The sequence below is a fragment of the Sarcophilus harrisii genome, chromosome 4 (genome assembly GCF_902635505.1).
Source record: "Sarcophilus harrisii chromosome 4, mSarHar1.11, whole genome shotgun sequence".
In the NCBI taxonomy this organism is placed as follows: domain Eukaryota; kingdom Metazoa; phylum Chordata; class Mammalia; order Dasyuromorphia; family Dasyuridae; genus Sarcophilus; species Sarcophilus harrisii.
Window position 1 is genome coordinate 100,545,279 of NC_045429.1, and position 16,787 is coordinate 100,562,065.

The 16,787-nt window shown below is 45.6% G+C and overlaps 1 protein-coding gene across 6 annotated transcripts in view; it reads left to right on the plus strand.

Moving 5' to 3' along the window:
- SRGAP2 (SLIT-ROBO Rho GTPase activating protein 2) overlaps window positions 1–16,787 on the plus strand; it is a 244,839-nt gene that overhangs the window by 144,407 nt on the left and 83,645 nt on the right. For all 6 annotated transcript variants that reach the window (XM_031937250.1, XM_031937253.1, XM_031937254.1 and 3 more), the window contains exon 5: window positions 15,335–15,397. In XM_031937250.1, coding sequence (XP_031793110.1) covers window positions 15,335–15,397 — 63 coding nt within the window. The remainder of the gene's footprint in view (window positions 1–15,334; window positions 15,398–16,787) is intronic.

The window sequence follows — 16,787 nt, forward strand, 5'->3', positions numbered from 1 at the left end:
GTCTTCACAACAACCCTAACGTTGGTGTTGCTCTTCCCCATTTTGCAGATGAGGAAACTAAGGCAAACTGAAGTTAAATGACTTGCCCCAAACCACACAGTTGATGGAGAGTGGGGAGTCCAGGGTAGTGCTGAACTGATGAGCCCGAGTCACTGGAAAAGTGTGTAAGGCCAGAGCTGGACTCCTTTGCTGGTCAACTGGCACCCTATCCACTCTTCAATCTGTTTTGGAAATGTTGAATTTGAGATGTTTATGGGACACATCGTTCAAACTGCCCAGGAGTTAGTTAACGATTCAGGACTGGATTGATGTTCAAGACAGTGGATGAGTCAGGATTCAAAAGAGACTAGGGCTGAGAGATAAATGGATAAATAAGGGTGTGTATGTGTGTGTATGCTGTGTAGATTTACATATATGCACATAATTCTATGCATGTATATACATACAAATGCAATTGTGAACCTACACACACACACACACACCCCCCCCCCCACACACACACACACCTTTTTAATATATGTGAACATGCAAAATGAGTGGACACAGGTCTGGTCTTGGAGTCAGCAAGTCCTGAATCCCAGCATGTGCAAGCTGTGGGACCCTGGACAATTAACCTTCCAGTGTACCAGGCAGTTTCCTGAGGCCCTAAACTGCAGAGGCGCTGGCCTGCCTTGGTCTAGTTTCCTCCCTGGGAATCGTGGATCCTGTACTTGTCATTGCCTGCAGAATGAATGCCAGGCAATGGGGGAAGGGGTGTGCAGCCCTGGACCCTGGAAGGACTGAGAAAACCTTCATGTGGAAGGTGGTACAAAACATGAGCGGGGCTGGCAGAGGATGTTCAGCTGCTGCCAACTGAAGCTAGCTCCTTTCTTTCCTGTGTTCTCTTTAACTTTTTTCAACTTGGAGCCAGTTGCTCCAAAAGCCTTGGGATTCCAGTAGCGTCTTTCCTGGCTGTGGCAACGTGTTAGAAAGGCCGCCTTTCACAAAGCAGCTGGGAGACCCGGGCTTGGATTCGGCTTTGGAGGCCAGTCTGTTCTTGAATGAAACAGTGGAAGTTTTCAGGACCTGCAAAATCCTGGAGGGAAAAGAGAATGGGTCTGGAAGGTGGGGAGCAGACCTGCTACCAGTCAGTGGTCTCCCTCCTCTCCAACACCAGGCTTCTAGGGACCGTGTCATGGAGTGCAGAGCAGGGAGTTCCAGCTCCGGTCTTCTTCTGGTTTTGTTCGGGGTCAGTGTACTTGTCTAGGAAAATATTTATCAACCTCGGGGGATGCACAGGGTTAATAAATGGGCAGCCGATGTCTGGCAAGTGCAGGGCCTTCTTTGGTGGCAAGGGCTCAAATGAAAGTTTGGCGCGCTCCCGCCTGGACACCCTGACCCCTTTCTCTCACTTGCCTTGCCGATCATCCCGGACAAAGCTGGCTGCTGAGCCCTAATGCCTCCGGAATGCGGAACCACCAAGGGAAGCCCCATCTCAGAGCTGGGAGAATGTCTTGATTAAATTAGCGTCAAGGGGGCAGAAATGCCCGCGGACACAAAGGGGGTTTTGAGGAGCCCGGATGGGCTCTCAGAGGATGAATGTTCTGCTTAAGTGTGGCCATGACCTGCAGCACTCCACATGCCAAAGACACAGTCTGATTGTCCCTGTCGCCGCCTGTGCTGGGGAGGGGGCTGGGCTGCCGAGTATTGATCCAAGCCTGGGGTTTAGCTGGCTGCAGGGGGGGAGCTGCTGCTGCTGCTCTCGCTCTCCCATCCCCTCAGCAGGTGGCCTTAGCATTGTTGGGTAACAGCGTGGTTCTCCTCATCTGGGTGTGCAGTCCTTGCTCCTCTTCTGGGTCCAGCAGTGCTCCTAAAAGCCGCCATTGTCCTCCAGTTCTCCATACCCTTTCCCTGGAGGACTCCCCAAGAAGAAGGCTGACTCCGGGAGGCAGGATGTCAGGGCAGGGCCCCCTAGGCTGCTGCCCCCAAGGGTCTCAGTCAAGGACTGGATGGATTAGTGGAGGCCAAACCAAGTAGCACAGGTCCCTGATTAACCCCTCCGCCTGGCCACTGCTGACTCTACTTGGGGTCAGGTGTCTCAGGACAGACCGGGGCCATTTGGCTGTTTGAACTGCCCTGCTTTCTGGATAACATTTCTCATGAGCTTCCTTCATCATCGTTTAAGGAGAGAGGTCAGCTGAGACATCTTGTTTCTCATCTGGCTGCACTCATTGTTGTGGGACTTCTCCAACTGAGTTCTGTAGTTCAGTTCCCCCTTGGGCATCTTCTCTCCTTCTTTCCTTCTCTCCTTCCTTTCTACCCCTGCACTTTTAGCTTTAGTGCATTGTGTTCCCCAGTTTGATCCTAAGTTCCTTAAGAACAGGGACAGTCTTTGTTCATATTTGTATCTCCAGTGCTTAGGCCGGTGCCTAGCACATAGTAGGTAGCTAAATAAATGTATATTTATAACAATGACAAATACTCTAGCACTTTATATTTCCAATTTTATCTATAGTTTTCTTTGAAATAGAATGAAAGCAGCTCTTTCAGCAAGATGTAATTGAAGATTTAAATGTTCATACATCAAAGAGATTCTTCTGTTCTCTATTTCACTTTTTTAATGTTCAGGTCTGTGATCTTTTTTTCATCCCAATCTTATTAGCATATTTTTACTGGGATCCTTCTTTATGTGGGGTCTTGTGCTAGTGTCACTATGGCAGATATTCCATTATGATCTCACTTAATCAAGTATTTAGTAAGCACCTATTATGTGCCAGATATTATGCTAAGTGCTAAGGATATAAATAAGTATGAAGAGTGAAACAATCTCTTCTTTAAAGGTTTTATGTTCTAAATTTATATTTTATTTTCAAAGCTTAGACAAGTACATATAAAACTGCAACATAAAGTTAACAAACACATCTATGTGTATATATGTTTACACACCTACAGTAGTTGAGTACAGGGTTGTTTGGGAGGCAAGACTTTAGCAGTTGAGGAATTGGCAAAGCTTTCATGCAGAAGATGGTAGCTGAATAGGGGTAGGGAACCCTCAGAAGTAGAGATAGGAAGAGAGGCAGCGAGTTCAAAGAGAGAGATGGGAGACGGACTCTTGTGAGAAGGTCAGTGGGCTGGATGGAAAAGTGTGGGAAAGGGGTTGTCGTCCGGTGCTGCTGGGAAGATAGTTTGAGGTCAGATTGTGTGGGGCTTTGACAACTAAGGAGGCCACAGGAAGTCACTGGAGCTGGTTGGGGAGAGCAGTCACCTGGTCAGATCTTAAGGAAAATTCCCTTCGGCAGCATATGTCAGATGGACTGGTGTGAGAAGAGTGCTGAGGTGGAGACCATTGAGGAAGCAATAATCTGGGCAAGGGGTGATGGGGGCCCCAATTAAAGGGGCAGCTGTGTGAATGAAGAGGAATCAGAGGAGAGAAAGATTGTGAACTTAGAAATGGCAGGATCGGGCAATGGTTGGTGTTGGGTGGTGATGGAGAGTGGGGAGTCCAGGGTAATGATGAACCCGAGTCACTGGAAAAACAGTGGTGCCTCTGGTAGAAATAGGGCAGGTTTCGCCCCAGGTGATGCTGGTCGTAATCATCCGGGCCTACCCATCCCGTGTGGTTCTTGTCCATTCCTTCCCCAAGGTGATAGGGGCATCCCTCACATTCTCTTCATCTTGCTTTTGCTTTATTGCCAGTTCCTCATTTTTGCTGGTCGTACATTTTTCTGATGGTGGGCCTTCTTAAAACCACCGCTCCTTCGAAATGTTGTTCATAGTGCCCCACATTCTGCTCGTGCTCCCATGTACTTCCTTTTGGGTGCTCCTGAATTTCAGCTTTTCAGAGACTGTACTGTTCTGTGACTTTCAGCCACATAACATTGCTGGGAGAATACTTGTTAAAGAGATGGAATTTAGTTTGGGGGACAGAACTGCTCTCTAGGACCTTAGAATCGGGTTCACAAGACTAGATGCATAAATGTATGGGGACAAAAGGAAAAAGGGGTAGACATTTATGATACCTCCTTTGTGGCCTGACACTGTGCCAGGTGCTTTTTACCAGTATTATCTGATTTGATCCCCACAACAATCCTGGAAGGTAGGTGCTATCCTCCTTCATTTACAGTGGAGGAAACTGAAGCAAGCAGATTAAGTGACTTGCTCAGGGTCCCACAGCTACTGAGTGGATTTGAACTCAGGCCCAAGTAGTATTACTATCACTACTAGCAGCTGCTTATAAATTATTACAATATTAGGCAATATACAAAGCAGTATTTAATAGAAAGTGGGAACAGAGAACCTCTGTTACTATCATCTGAGCATGTGGGATTGGAGCTGAGTTTGATGAAGTCAGTAAACATTTATGAAGCACTTCTTATATGCTTGTTACTATGCTAAATGCTGGAGCCCTGAAGGATGAGTAGAATTTCAACAGATAGAAAATAGTCAGAGTATCTTTCAAGCTAGAGAGATGATAATGTTGCAAAAGTAGAGAGTATAAATAAATATAAATTTTGTGTGTGTGGGTTACAAATAAAGTATATTTGAGCAACAGCATGTCTTCAGTTTTCCCTAGCTCCTAGTTCTAGAGTAGATGTAAGGAAGAGGGTATTAGAAAGGCAAGGTATGTCTAGATTATGGAGGGTCTTGAACACTAAGCTAAAGAGTTTGGAGCTTATTTGGAAGGTAAGAAGGAGTCATCAGTGTTTTTAAAATCAAAATTATTCAGTTGACTCCCTGGCTAAAAGGTCTCGGATGTGTACTTCTGGGGGACTCTGGGCAAGTCCCTTCACCCTGTTTGCCTCAGTTTCCTCCTCTGTGGAGTAAGTTGGAGAAAGAAAAGGTCATCCACTTCAGTATTGGGAGTGCGACTGAACAACAGGCGCACAGGTTTGATTCCCCAGAGAATGCATGCTCCCTCGGAGCAGGCCCTGTGCTAGCACACAAGCCTGCCCAGGGGAGGTGCTCAATGAATGCTGGTTGGGTTGAATTGAATTATATAGTGGAGAGCTTTCAGCTGCATTTCAGTTCTCACCCAGTAGTTCCCAATTGCTCAGATACTGTCTAATCCATCTGAATGATGAGAAAATAATTCTCTCCATAATAGAAGGAGCAGAATACCTACACCCTGAAAAACCCGGCTTCACATCCTGCCTCTGGCCCTTGCTAGACTTGTCCACTTAACGCCCCTGGGCCTCAGATTGCTCACCTGTAAAATCAGGAAGTGGGGTGGACATTCTGCGGGTCCTTTCCTTCTCCAAGTCCGAGGCTCTCCCACAGCCCCATGGCATTGTTTCTGGGTAAATTGTAAAGCACTTTATCAGTCTTCAAGTTCTACAGAAATCTCAGCTGTGATTATTGTTTCCCCCTCCCTCTTCCCCATGCACTTTCCCAGAGTAATTATTAAATTTTCTGTTTTACTGAGGGAACCCTGGTTCTCTTGAACCCTGGCAAAAACTGACTGTTTGACAAAAGGCAATACTGAGTCAGTCAGTAAACCTTTCTTAAGCACTTCTGAAGCATCAGGCCCTGTGGGGATTCAAAGAAGGATGAAACAAGTCCCGTCCCCATCCCCGTCCCCCCCAGTCTCCCCGTCTAGGGGCAGGCGACAGGCAGACACCTCGGCAGGCTGCGCAGGAGGAGGGGGGTGAGGCAAGGCTGCTTGCTTGAACTAGGATTTGCTGGAGATCCAGAGGTGGGGCCGAGGAGGGAGCGCCATCCTGGCCTGGGCCACAGCCAGCGGCCATGCTGTCTGCCCTGCGGCAGGGCGGCTCGGAGGCCAGACAGAGAGGGGTGCCCACGTCAGATCGAGTCCCTCTCCTGGTGCCCGTGGCCACTCTGGAGCCCATGGAGAGGGGATGGGCCGGCAGGCACCCATGCTGCCTCTGAGGGGTGGCCGTCTGGCAGGAGAAGGAGCCACAGGGATTCCGAACTTGGACAGGGTCAGTGGGAGGCTTCTGGCCCTCTCGTTACCTCCCCAACCTTGGCAAAAATGGCTCCTCCTGCTTCTGTAAAATGGCGCGGCGGGCCCCGGCAGCTGGGCCTGTGGCGGGGCCCTGGTGACTCTGGGACCCCGGAGGTCACAGCCCCCGTCTTTATACCTGCCTCCCAGGCTGTTTGTGAAGTACTCAGCAGGGAGCCTGGGATGGGGCCGGGTGGTGCCAGCTGTTTGGGAACCTGACTGAGGGAGCGCACACATTCCCTCAGTAGAACAGCCGTGGGGCGGGAAGGTCACTGGCTCCAAAGGCAGAGGAAGGGCCTCTCTGGGACTCGGTCTCTTCATCTGTCAGGCAAAGCAGCTCGGCCAGGTGGCCTGTGAGATTCATGCGGAGCTATGATCCAATGAATTCAAGTTGATATTTCTTTATAATAAAAGAAATAGAGACAGATCATATCTATATATGCAGGATTTTAAAGTCAGTGCTATTAAAGCTTCAAAATGTACTGACTTTAAAAAACTTCTGTGTTGTACAGAGTACTAAATCTGGAAAAGATTCAGACTTTGGGGAGGCCTCATTTGGGTTTAGATATAGGTATGTGTGTATGTCTGTGTCTTTAGATATGCATGTTTATATATATATATATATATATATATATATATATATATATATACATACACACATGTACTGCATCTATAGATAGGTGTGTGTGCTTTTCATTTATGGGAGTTTATTGTGCATTTTATATATACATGCATGTTACATATAGACATGTGTGTTTACCTAAAGATGTGCGTGCATATACGCACCACACATTATACATACATTCAGTGCGTGCACATGTGTACATACGCGTGTGGGAATGTCTGTATTTCTATATATACACATGTGTGCGGGTGTGGGTGCGCGCGCACACTCCACACACAGATATACATGTCATGCTTTCTCCAGTCAGTGCATCCCAAAGACAGTCTGAGCAGGAACTGGACGTGCTGCTTAAGCTAATATGCCAGATGAGTCATTTCTCCATCCCGCCTTTCCCCCTATTCCGGCTCTTCTGTCACTGGGCCGCGTGCAGACGGATGGCTAATCAATCACTATTGATCGAGTCTGAGTGCCCGGAATGGGGAGAAAAGGGAGCGGGTCAGAGTACAGGAGGGCATGGTGGTCGTGGATCAGCTAACGCTGGCGCTGCGCATGAAATGTCTGCGCTTGGCAGGCCTTCCCTTCCTGCCGGGGACTGGAGTGAATCACCAGCCTGCCAAGTCTTGGCCATTTTGAAGCAGTGGCCTTAAATCAGTCCTCCTATTTCTGGTTGTCACTTTGCTCAAGTGCTGAGGCTTACAAGAGGGCCCATGTCACTTCTTATGAAGCTCATAAAGATCTTTTCAGTTTTAAAGTGGAAAAACTGTGGTTTTAAGGCTGGGCTCAGAACCACCTTTTCTAAAAGCCCAGCCTTGGTAGAGCTATGTGCCCTTGAAAACTGGATTCTGTTTTGGGAAAATGCTGACACAGGCTAATGAGGCAGGACCTAAATGGCTTTACTGTTTCTACCTGCTGACAGACTCGCCTTGGGACAGGACTGAGATTAGTTCTCACTACGGGCTGAAGAAAAGGAGTCTCCTTTCCTCTTTCATATAAACAGGATGCCACGGGAACTACCTACTTCACAGTGAAGGGAGTTATAGAATGGTAAAGAAAGCACCTTACAAAGCACAAGGCACTATACTATGTAAATGTGAATTACTATTATTAGTTTCTGGATTGTAAATGATGATAGATTTCAAATGTTCCCGGGGAAAAAAGCCTATATTTGGAAAAGGAAGCAGGTGGTCCCAGAGGACCACCTTTCATGTGTGGGACAACTCCCACTCTCAAAATCCGTGATTGGGCGATCCTGAGGTCTCTATCACTCAGCCAACTCTCTGAATTCCTTGTATTTTGAAATGTGGCAGCAGTAGGAAGGCTAAGGAAGAAATGTCCAGTGTGGCTTAAAGACTTCCAAGAGGAGAAATCCCCACCTCTCAAGCTCATGGCTCCAAAATATTTCTTGACATCAATCCCAAATTTGGCTCTTTTCCCCTTGTCTGTATCTTTTATTGTTTGGCCCTTTGGGGTCAAACATAACAAATCTTATGCCCCTTCTCCCCACCCCACCCCAGCCATTTAAATACCATGACAAAGCTGCTGTCCCTTCTAGAGGCTAAGGATGCCCAGTTCCTTTCAGTGAATAGCAAAGCTTTATTAACAATGTACTACAAAGAATTCCTAGGGTAAAAGTGGTGGAGGCAGATTGGATTTACAATTTTACATGCCTAAGTATAGTATAGTACAAACTAGAATATAATAGAAGCCAGAGCCATGAAAGTTAAATTTAGAGGAGAAAAAAATATTTTATTTAGGGATGAGAGGGAAGGAGTAATCAGGGAAGGTTTCACGGAGAAGGGAGAATCTTAGTTGGACTTTCTAGGAAGAGAGGGACTTCAGCCAACAGAGGTGATCATTTGGTGCCCCGTTTGTCAAAAACCTGTGGGACTGCTCAAGCAAAGCAATGAAGTTGGCAATGGGCAGAAATTTTAAGAGTGTTGGGAGTGGCCTTTTGTCTGAAATGTCAGGTATATGTTCATAGGGATTGGAAAGAGAGAAGACTGGGGCAGACTAAATAGAGCCTTGAATGCCAGTCATAAATTGGTAATGTGACTGTCTTGAAGATTTTTGAGTAGAGGAGAGGTATCATGGAAAAATATTTATATGGGCAGTAAGAGAGGGAATAGAAGATAATCCGAAGATAGTCAAAAAATCAATTAGAGCAAGACTTCTTAAACTGTGGCTCATGATCCCATATGGGATTCCATAATTGAACGTGAGGGCTGAGAAAAATTTGCCAACAGTAAAAGGTATCAAATTTTTCACCAAGATTTAATTCAGGGGTCCTCAACTACGGCCCATAGGCCAGATGCAGCAGCTGAGGACGATGATCCCCCTTACCCAGGGCTATGAAGTTTCTTTATTTAAAGGCCCACAAAACAAAGTTTTTGTTTTTACTATAATCCAGCCCTCCAACACTCTGAGGGACAGTGAACTGGCCCCCTATTTGAAAAGTTTGAGGACCCCTGATTTAATTCTTTGTGTAAAAATTCCTTATGAAAAAAAATTTCAAGCAAATCCATCTCATTAGTGTGCAAATTTGCTTTCATTTTTAATAATTAATGATGAAATTATAGATATATGAAAGAATTATTTTAAAATAAATTTCTTTATGGTTTATTATTATTAGAAAATGCTTGATTTGTATACCTTTTTTATATACCTATATACCCAGAGTCATGTCAAAATTTCAAATGAAAAAGGATCTCAAGTGGAAAAAGTTTAAGAAGCCCTGAGTTAGGAGAACAATTGCAGTAATAGAACTTGGGGGTTCTTAAACTTTTTTGTATCTCGGATCCTGCAAAAATCTGGGATCCCTTCTCAGAATTATGCTTTTAAATGAGTGAAATGAAGTACCTGGGATTATAGAGGAAACCAATTATACTGAAATATACTGAAACCAATTATCAAAATATTAGCCTGGGTTTCATGAGCTTTTTTTTTTTTTTTTTTAAAGAATCCTGGATCTATATATGATGACCAATTCTGATAGACATGGCTTTTCTTTTTTTTTTTAATATATAGATTTTTAAAATTATTGTAGCTTTTTATTGACAGAACATATACCTGGGTAATTTTTCAACATTGACCCTTGCAAACAAATACCTCTGTTCCAACTTTTCCCCTCCTCCCCTCCACCCCCTCTTCTAGATTGCAGGCAATCTCATACATGTTAAACCTGTTAAAGTATATCTTAAATACAATATATGTGTACATATTTATACAGTTCTCTTGTTGCACAAGAAAAATTGGATTTAAAAAGAAGGTAAAAATAACCTGGAAAGAAAAACAAAAATGCAAGCAAACAACAACAGAAAGAGTGTAAATGCTGTGTCACAGGTCCACACTCATTTCCCAGTGTTCTTTCTCTGGGTGTAGCTGGTTCTGTTCATCACTGATCAATTTTAATTGAATTGGATCCTCTCATTGTTGAAGAGAGCCACTTCCATCAGAATTGATCATCATATAGTATTGTTGTTGAAGTATATAATGATCTCCTGGTTCTGCTCATTTCACTCAGCATCAGTTCATGTAAGTCTCTCCAAGCCTTTCTGTATTCATCCTGCTGGTCATTTCTTACAGAACAATAATATTCCATAATATTCATATATCACATTTTAGTCAGCCATTCTCCAATTGATGGACATCCATTCAGTTTCCAGTTTTTAGTCACCACAAAGAGGCTGACACAAATACTCTTGCACACACAGGTCCCTTTCCCTTCTTTAATATCTCTTTGGGATACACACTCAGTAGAGACACCGCTGGATCAAAGGTCATGCCTAGTTTGATAGCCCTTTGAGCATTATTCCAAATTGCTCTCCAGAATGGCTAGATCCGTTCACAATTCTACCAACAATACATTAGTATCCCAGTTTTCCCGCATCCCCTCCAATATTCATCATTATGTTTTCCTGACATCTTAGCCAATGACAGGTATGTCGTGGTATCTCAGGGTGGACATCACTCTTTTCAACAACGAGGAGATTCAGGCCAGTTCCAGTGGGCTTGTGATGGATAGCCATCTGCATACAGAGAGAAACTGTGGGGGTTGAGTGTGGATTACAACATAGTATTTTCACTCTTTTTGTTGTTGTTTGATTGTTTTTTGTTTTCTTTCTTGTTTTTTTCCCTTTTTGATCTGATTTTTCTTGTGCAATCGATAATTGTGGAAATATGCATAGAAGAATTGCATAGGTTTATCCTATATTGTATTACTTGACATCTAGGGGAAGGAATGGGTAGAAGGGAGGGAGAAAAAAATTTGGAACATAAGGTTTTGCAAGGGTGAATGTTGAAAACTATGCATATGTTTTGAAAATAAAAAGCTCTAGTAGAAAAAAACCAACAGAAATAAGAATCCTGGATCTAGGTGAAAAGAAGTGAGAGCCTGAGCAACAGAGTAGTAGAATTTGAGAGAAGAGGACAAAAGTGAGATGTTACAGAAATAAAACCAGCAGGACCTGGCAGCTAGTTCCCCATGAGGAAAGTCAGAGCTGATTCCAAGGCTATAAGGGCCTTGGTGAATTGAGAGAAAAATGTCACTTGTTCTTGACCCCGTGCCCCAATACAAGGAAAGTTGGGAAGGTGTAAAAGGTGGGCAGGAAGATGGCGAACACAATTTTAAATGGTGGAGTCCGAGACGTGGTGGGGCAGTCCAGCTGGCTATGAGCAGCGGCCTGATGGAAATACTGGATGGAGGGCTTTGTGGGAGACCTGGGCCCCCTCCCGTCCCCATAATGGCGCAGGATGAGCAGGCACCTCCCTGTCAGGCAGCCACACCTCAGCAGTCAGTGAGCAGACTGGCTCAGGCCAAGTCCTGGACTTGGCCAGAACTACCCCAGCAGGCATGAGCTTCAGAATAAAAGGCTCTGTGCCGTCCACATCATTTCATTTCCTATCCCTCAGAATGAGCATTGTTAAATATTCCACATCTTCAGCTCTAAATTTAGGCTCTCTCTCTCTTTTTTTTTTTTTTTTCCAGGCTAAGGTTACTATGAAAACATTCAAAAAAGAGTCTTGCCCAAAGTAATTTTTCCCCTCCTTCTCTTTGGTTTCCTGCAATGTTTAGATGACTCATTCTCTTCCAAGAAGTTTTAAAAAGAAAAGAGATGCATGTTGTGTGATAGCACACAAAGACAGTTCTGTTTATTCTCTTCCTTTTCTTCCCTGCCCAATATCTTGCTTTTTTTTTTTTTAAATGGGGAAGGAAGAGGGCTTTACAGTATCCATTGTGTTAACATACAAGGCTTCAGCAGGTTTTGTTGGGAGGGGGAAAGGCCAATAAATACCTCTCTTGTCTTTGGGCGGGGTCCCCTTCAACTTCTTTATCCAACCCCAACCGGGCCGACACAGAAGCCTGACTGCAGCCCGGGGGGCAGGGGAGCCACTGGGTCCCCCCAGATGCACAAGTGTAAGGTTTTTGACCTAGCAAACTTCAGGGTCCTCCCTTTGGCCCTCTGAGAGGAGAGAGACTTTGGCTGCTCCCTCACTACTGCAGGCTTGCCTCTCCTGTGGGCTAGAGTTACCAGGGCATCCCCCGGCCCAGCCCTGTAATGTCCTGTATGGGGCACTGAGGAAGGGAGCAGTCTGCTTTGGCAGCCTGTTCACAGGAATATCATCGGGAAGCTTCTTGCCCCAAGTAGCCTGGACACAAGGGAAACATCTACCTACTGTGATTTTGCTGATTCCACTTTTTTTCCCCTTTTTTTCTTTCCCTGTACTATGGGACGTAATGATGTGAGCCACAGGCTTGAATAACAGGACAGAGGGAACTGGAGCCTTTTCCCGTAACCTTTGATATAAAAAAAGGAGATGGCGAGAGGCGGTTGGGAGCTTGGCAGGGGCAGCTGCCCCTGAGGCTGGAGAGTGATAGGGTAGGAAGCCCCGTATCCTGCCCCAGCCCCTAAATCTGTGGCTGCAGAGGGATGAGTCACTTGGACTTGCTTCCCTCCCCAGGCTGGAGGGGAGGGATATGGAGATTCGCTGTCTGTGTAGGGCCTTATCTCATTTGCCCTCGCCACAGCCCCTGAGCCGGGTGCTGTTCTCACCCTGCTTACAAAGGGGGAAACTGAGGTTCGAGAGGCTGAGTGTTTGGCGCAGGATCACAAAGCACACAAGCATCGGGAGGGATTTAAAGCCGGGGCTTTCTGACTCCTCCAGCCCTGAGATCTGCCAGCGACCAGTGGTGTGGCTTGTTCTAGTGACTGAGGCTCTTGGAAGAATGGTAGAAACAATAGGAATGTCAGCTTGGAAAGCCCTTCCCGAGGCCTTTCTTCTTGACAAGCAAAGGAAACTTGTTTGTTGCCTCCCACTGCAGCGCTGAGAAGTAAATCAGTTGATAAAGCAACATTGACTAGTGAATCCTGGCAGCAGATCAGAGTCATTGAATTTTAGAGCTGGAAGAGCTCTTTGTCCAGCCTCCTTGCAGATGGAAAAACTGAGCGGCTGAAAGAATCGGAGCCAAAGCACACTCGCCTCGGAGCCGGGTCCCCCAGCTTGTAGGTGTACCGGGCCCCTCCCGACTGCTGGTCTTGTTCTCTCTTCAGTGCCCCGTGTGATGCCTCCCTTCTGTGCCCTTTGAAAAGAAGGCTCTACCTAATGAATAAAGGAAGTTGGGGTCATGACTTGCCGTGTTCCTGGCTTACGGGGCAGCTTCCTCTGCCAGGAGCATCCTCTGTCTGGGAGCTAAGCTGTGCCGAGAGGGGGAGAGGCAATGTTAGCAGCTGGGGCTTTGTGTGTGTATGTGTGTGTGTGTAAGAGAACAAGAAGCTGGCAGAGCAGATGAATTGAGGACTTTTCCCTTCGCTAGGCCTATTAATAGAATGCCAACCTGTCTCATCTCCTGCTCCCCTGGACTTGGCAGTCAACACTCAGTACTCAAAGTGTGGCTTTTACTTCCTTTTTTCCCCCTTTCCCTCTCTTTCCTCTTTCCCTTCCTTTCCTCTTCCCCCTTTCCCTCTCCCTCTCCCTCCTTTCTTCTCTCTCTCTCTCTTCTCCCCCACCCCATCCCTTTATTTCATGTTCTTCTTGTATAAATGCCCATATCAGAGAGAAGCTCTAATACATGATTAGTGTTTGCTTGGGGTGTTGGAAAAATAAAGAAGAGATGAGATCTGTAAATGGAAAATCTTGTACTAATATGCTACTAGGACTCTCGACCTGATTTCCATGGTCTGCTGCCATCCTGGATCTGAAAGCTTGAGGAAAGGAGAATTTAATATGGGATGCAAGGATTCCTAGTTGGCTCCTCTCTGGCCTTAATTTCTCTTCCTTTCCTCCTTTCCCTGAAAAACACTAGCAGTGGAAACTGGCATGTATTGCTAATGGCTTTTAAGGTCTTTTTCCTTCTTTAAAAAGGAGACTACACTATAACCAGGTAGTACAAACCTCTGGAGAAATTCAGCAGATAGCTGGATATGATCTGCAATTCAGGAAAGCTTGAGTGTGGACATGGTCATTAATAAGGGTGAAAAGTCTGATCAATACAAAATACAGTTTCATTAATCTTGTGTCATCTAGGGATCCCACCATTTCTGTGGTGAATAGATGCTTGTATGACCTTCAGCAAGGTATTGAAGCTCCCTGGGCTTCCATCTTTCCTCTTCTGAACCATGAAAGGCTTGAACTACAGGATCTAGGTCCCTCCCAGTTCTAAATCATTTGTATTGTCCCTTGGATTCAATTATAGTATGTGTTGGGGAAGGAGAGTGGGATGGGGAGAAACGTCCTGAAAGCCTTCGAGTAGGAAGGGGGATGCTATCCATGAGCCATAGAGAAGGATACATGATATTTCAAGTCAGGCAACTAGATGACACAGTGCACAGTGTTAAATATGGAATCAGGAAGACCCAAATTCAAATCCTACTGTGGACATTGAGCAGATGATACAAATATCACCCATTTCCCAGGATTGTTGTGAGAATTAATTAGATCACATACATAAAGTGTGTATAAATGCTAGCCATTGTTATTATTGTTACTATTATTGCATGACAAGACATCGGAAAGAACTGTGCAAGGACATCGTGTGGCAATAACCACAGCTTATGTTCTGCCCTTGGTCATGAGCAATATTTGGAAACTCCCAAACGCATCCGGCCTAACGTGAGCCCATATGCCAGTCATTATTATTGAGATCTCCCGTCGGCAGAGTCTCATACTGAGAACTGACTGAAACAAAGCAAAGAGACACAGCCCCATTTCCCAAGGAGTTTTCCTAGCTGGTGTTAGGGCCGTGGAAGCTCCTGAGAATAGGGATTGTCTGCTTTTTGGAGCATACCATCTGCTGTGTTACCTGGCACTTAGTAAATGTTGTTACTAGATCAGTTGGTGGAAGGTCCATTTGAAATCCTCACACGTTTATGTGCTCCTCAAGTCCATCCCTCTCCTGCTCCTCTCCCTGGGCTTCTTGAACGCTCTCCAGCGTAGGGCAGGGAGAGGTGGTCCCATCTAACAGGAGTTACTGGGGAGGATGTGGCTCTCAGCCTGGCTTCCCAGGGACCAGCTGGAAAACCAGAGGCTGCAACCATTTCCCCTCCAACTCTTATCACCTCTGCTCTGTTATGGATAAGGGCACATTTCATTTTATTAAAACTCCTTGAGTAATCTGACCATAATTGGGTCTGATCGGAGTGGTTATCTGATTTGCTGGGTTAAATAATGGGCCCTAATTGAGTCTGTGTTATTTGTAGAGCCTGCATTGCCCTTCTCTTTGTTGCCATCCCCCTCCTCCCACTTCCCAGTTAACCTGAGTTTTTCTTTCTTTGCAGAGCAAAGAAGTCGGCCAGCAGCTCCAGGATGATTTGATGAAGGTCTTGAACGAGCTGTATTCGGTAAATCAAGCAGATTTCTTGGCCCTTTGTCAGCTCACTGCTGCAGTCACATCCCAGCATCAGAACTGATGTGGCCTCAGGAGTTGGGGTTGAGGACATATTCCCCACTGGGCACATATCACGCCTCCTGTCTCCCTTTCCTGGATCTCATTTCCAGTCTCATTTGAACCAAGGATCACCTTGTGATCCATCTCCCCACTTCGTCACAAGATCCCTTGCCCATAGTCAATGGGAGGGGGAGAGAGGAGGGGGGTTGAGCACCTGCAGGCCCCAGGGGAAACAAATGCATCTCCACCATGATTGACCCTCTTCTCAGCAAACTGGATCCCCTGGGCTTGATGGGATGCCTTGCCCCGTTATCATATTCTCAGGGCTGCAGTCTTAGTGAGGAGACCGATTGCCAGCCAGGAAAAGAGAAGACACATTCTGTTCTGAAGGGCCATCTCCTTCAGCTATGTGACGCCTGTTGATGATACATGTTCCTGCTTGCCTGGGAGGTCTTGTGTGTGGGCGTGCATGTGTATGTGTTTGTCTCTCCTCCCAAACTGTTTCATTAATTATTGTTTTAACATTATTGTTTAATTATTCTCTCTGTGTATCTCTTGTCTCTCTGTGTCTTTGTCTCTGTCTTTTCTCTGTCTCTGTCTCTCTGTCTTATCTGTCTGTCTGTCTGTCTCTCTCTCTCTCTCTCACACACACACACACACACACACACACACACACACACACATCCCAAGGAAATCACTGCTTTTTTGCAGACAACATCTTAATTGCAGGGCAGGTTTCTAGATCCTGAGCATGGCTCCTTTCCAAAGGTCCCTTCTTCAGACAGACTCTACCCATGCTTGGAGTCAGTCCTTCAGGTTGCCCCATCCTGATTTGGGAGGGGATTGATTTTCCAGATTTACTTGTTTGCTTGTTATGCCTTTTTTATCCTCCATGGAAAAGGCAAGGGAAACATGAATAGCTGCATTTGGGTTCTGGATGCCTTGCTTGGTCATGGGCATTTAATAAGTGTTTGTTGAACCGAATATGTTGAATCAGGATTCTCTTTTCTTCATCTAACAACATAGCTGTGGGCTCTTAGGCTGTTGTGATGGATGAACTGCTCAGCCAGGAAATATGGTAATGTAGTCATTAGATGTAGCCCCATTGCTGTTCCTTGGGCTTTGGATTCTTTCCCTAGTTAATGTTGTATGGACTCAGCTGCCTGGAAGCCTAGCAGATAGAAGCAGTCTCCTTGGATTATGAGTTTAGGTGCTGAAATTAAGGCTAGGTGTTTTTGTTTTTTTGCTTCTTCTTTTTCTTTTTCTTTTTAAATAGAAGCATGTTGATGTGAACCATTTTCAGACTGGATGAATTTTCTGGACCTTTTGTCTGTTTAGCTTTT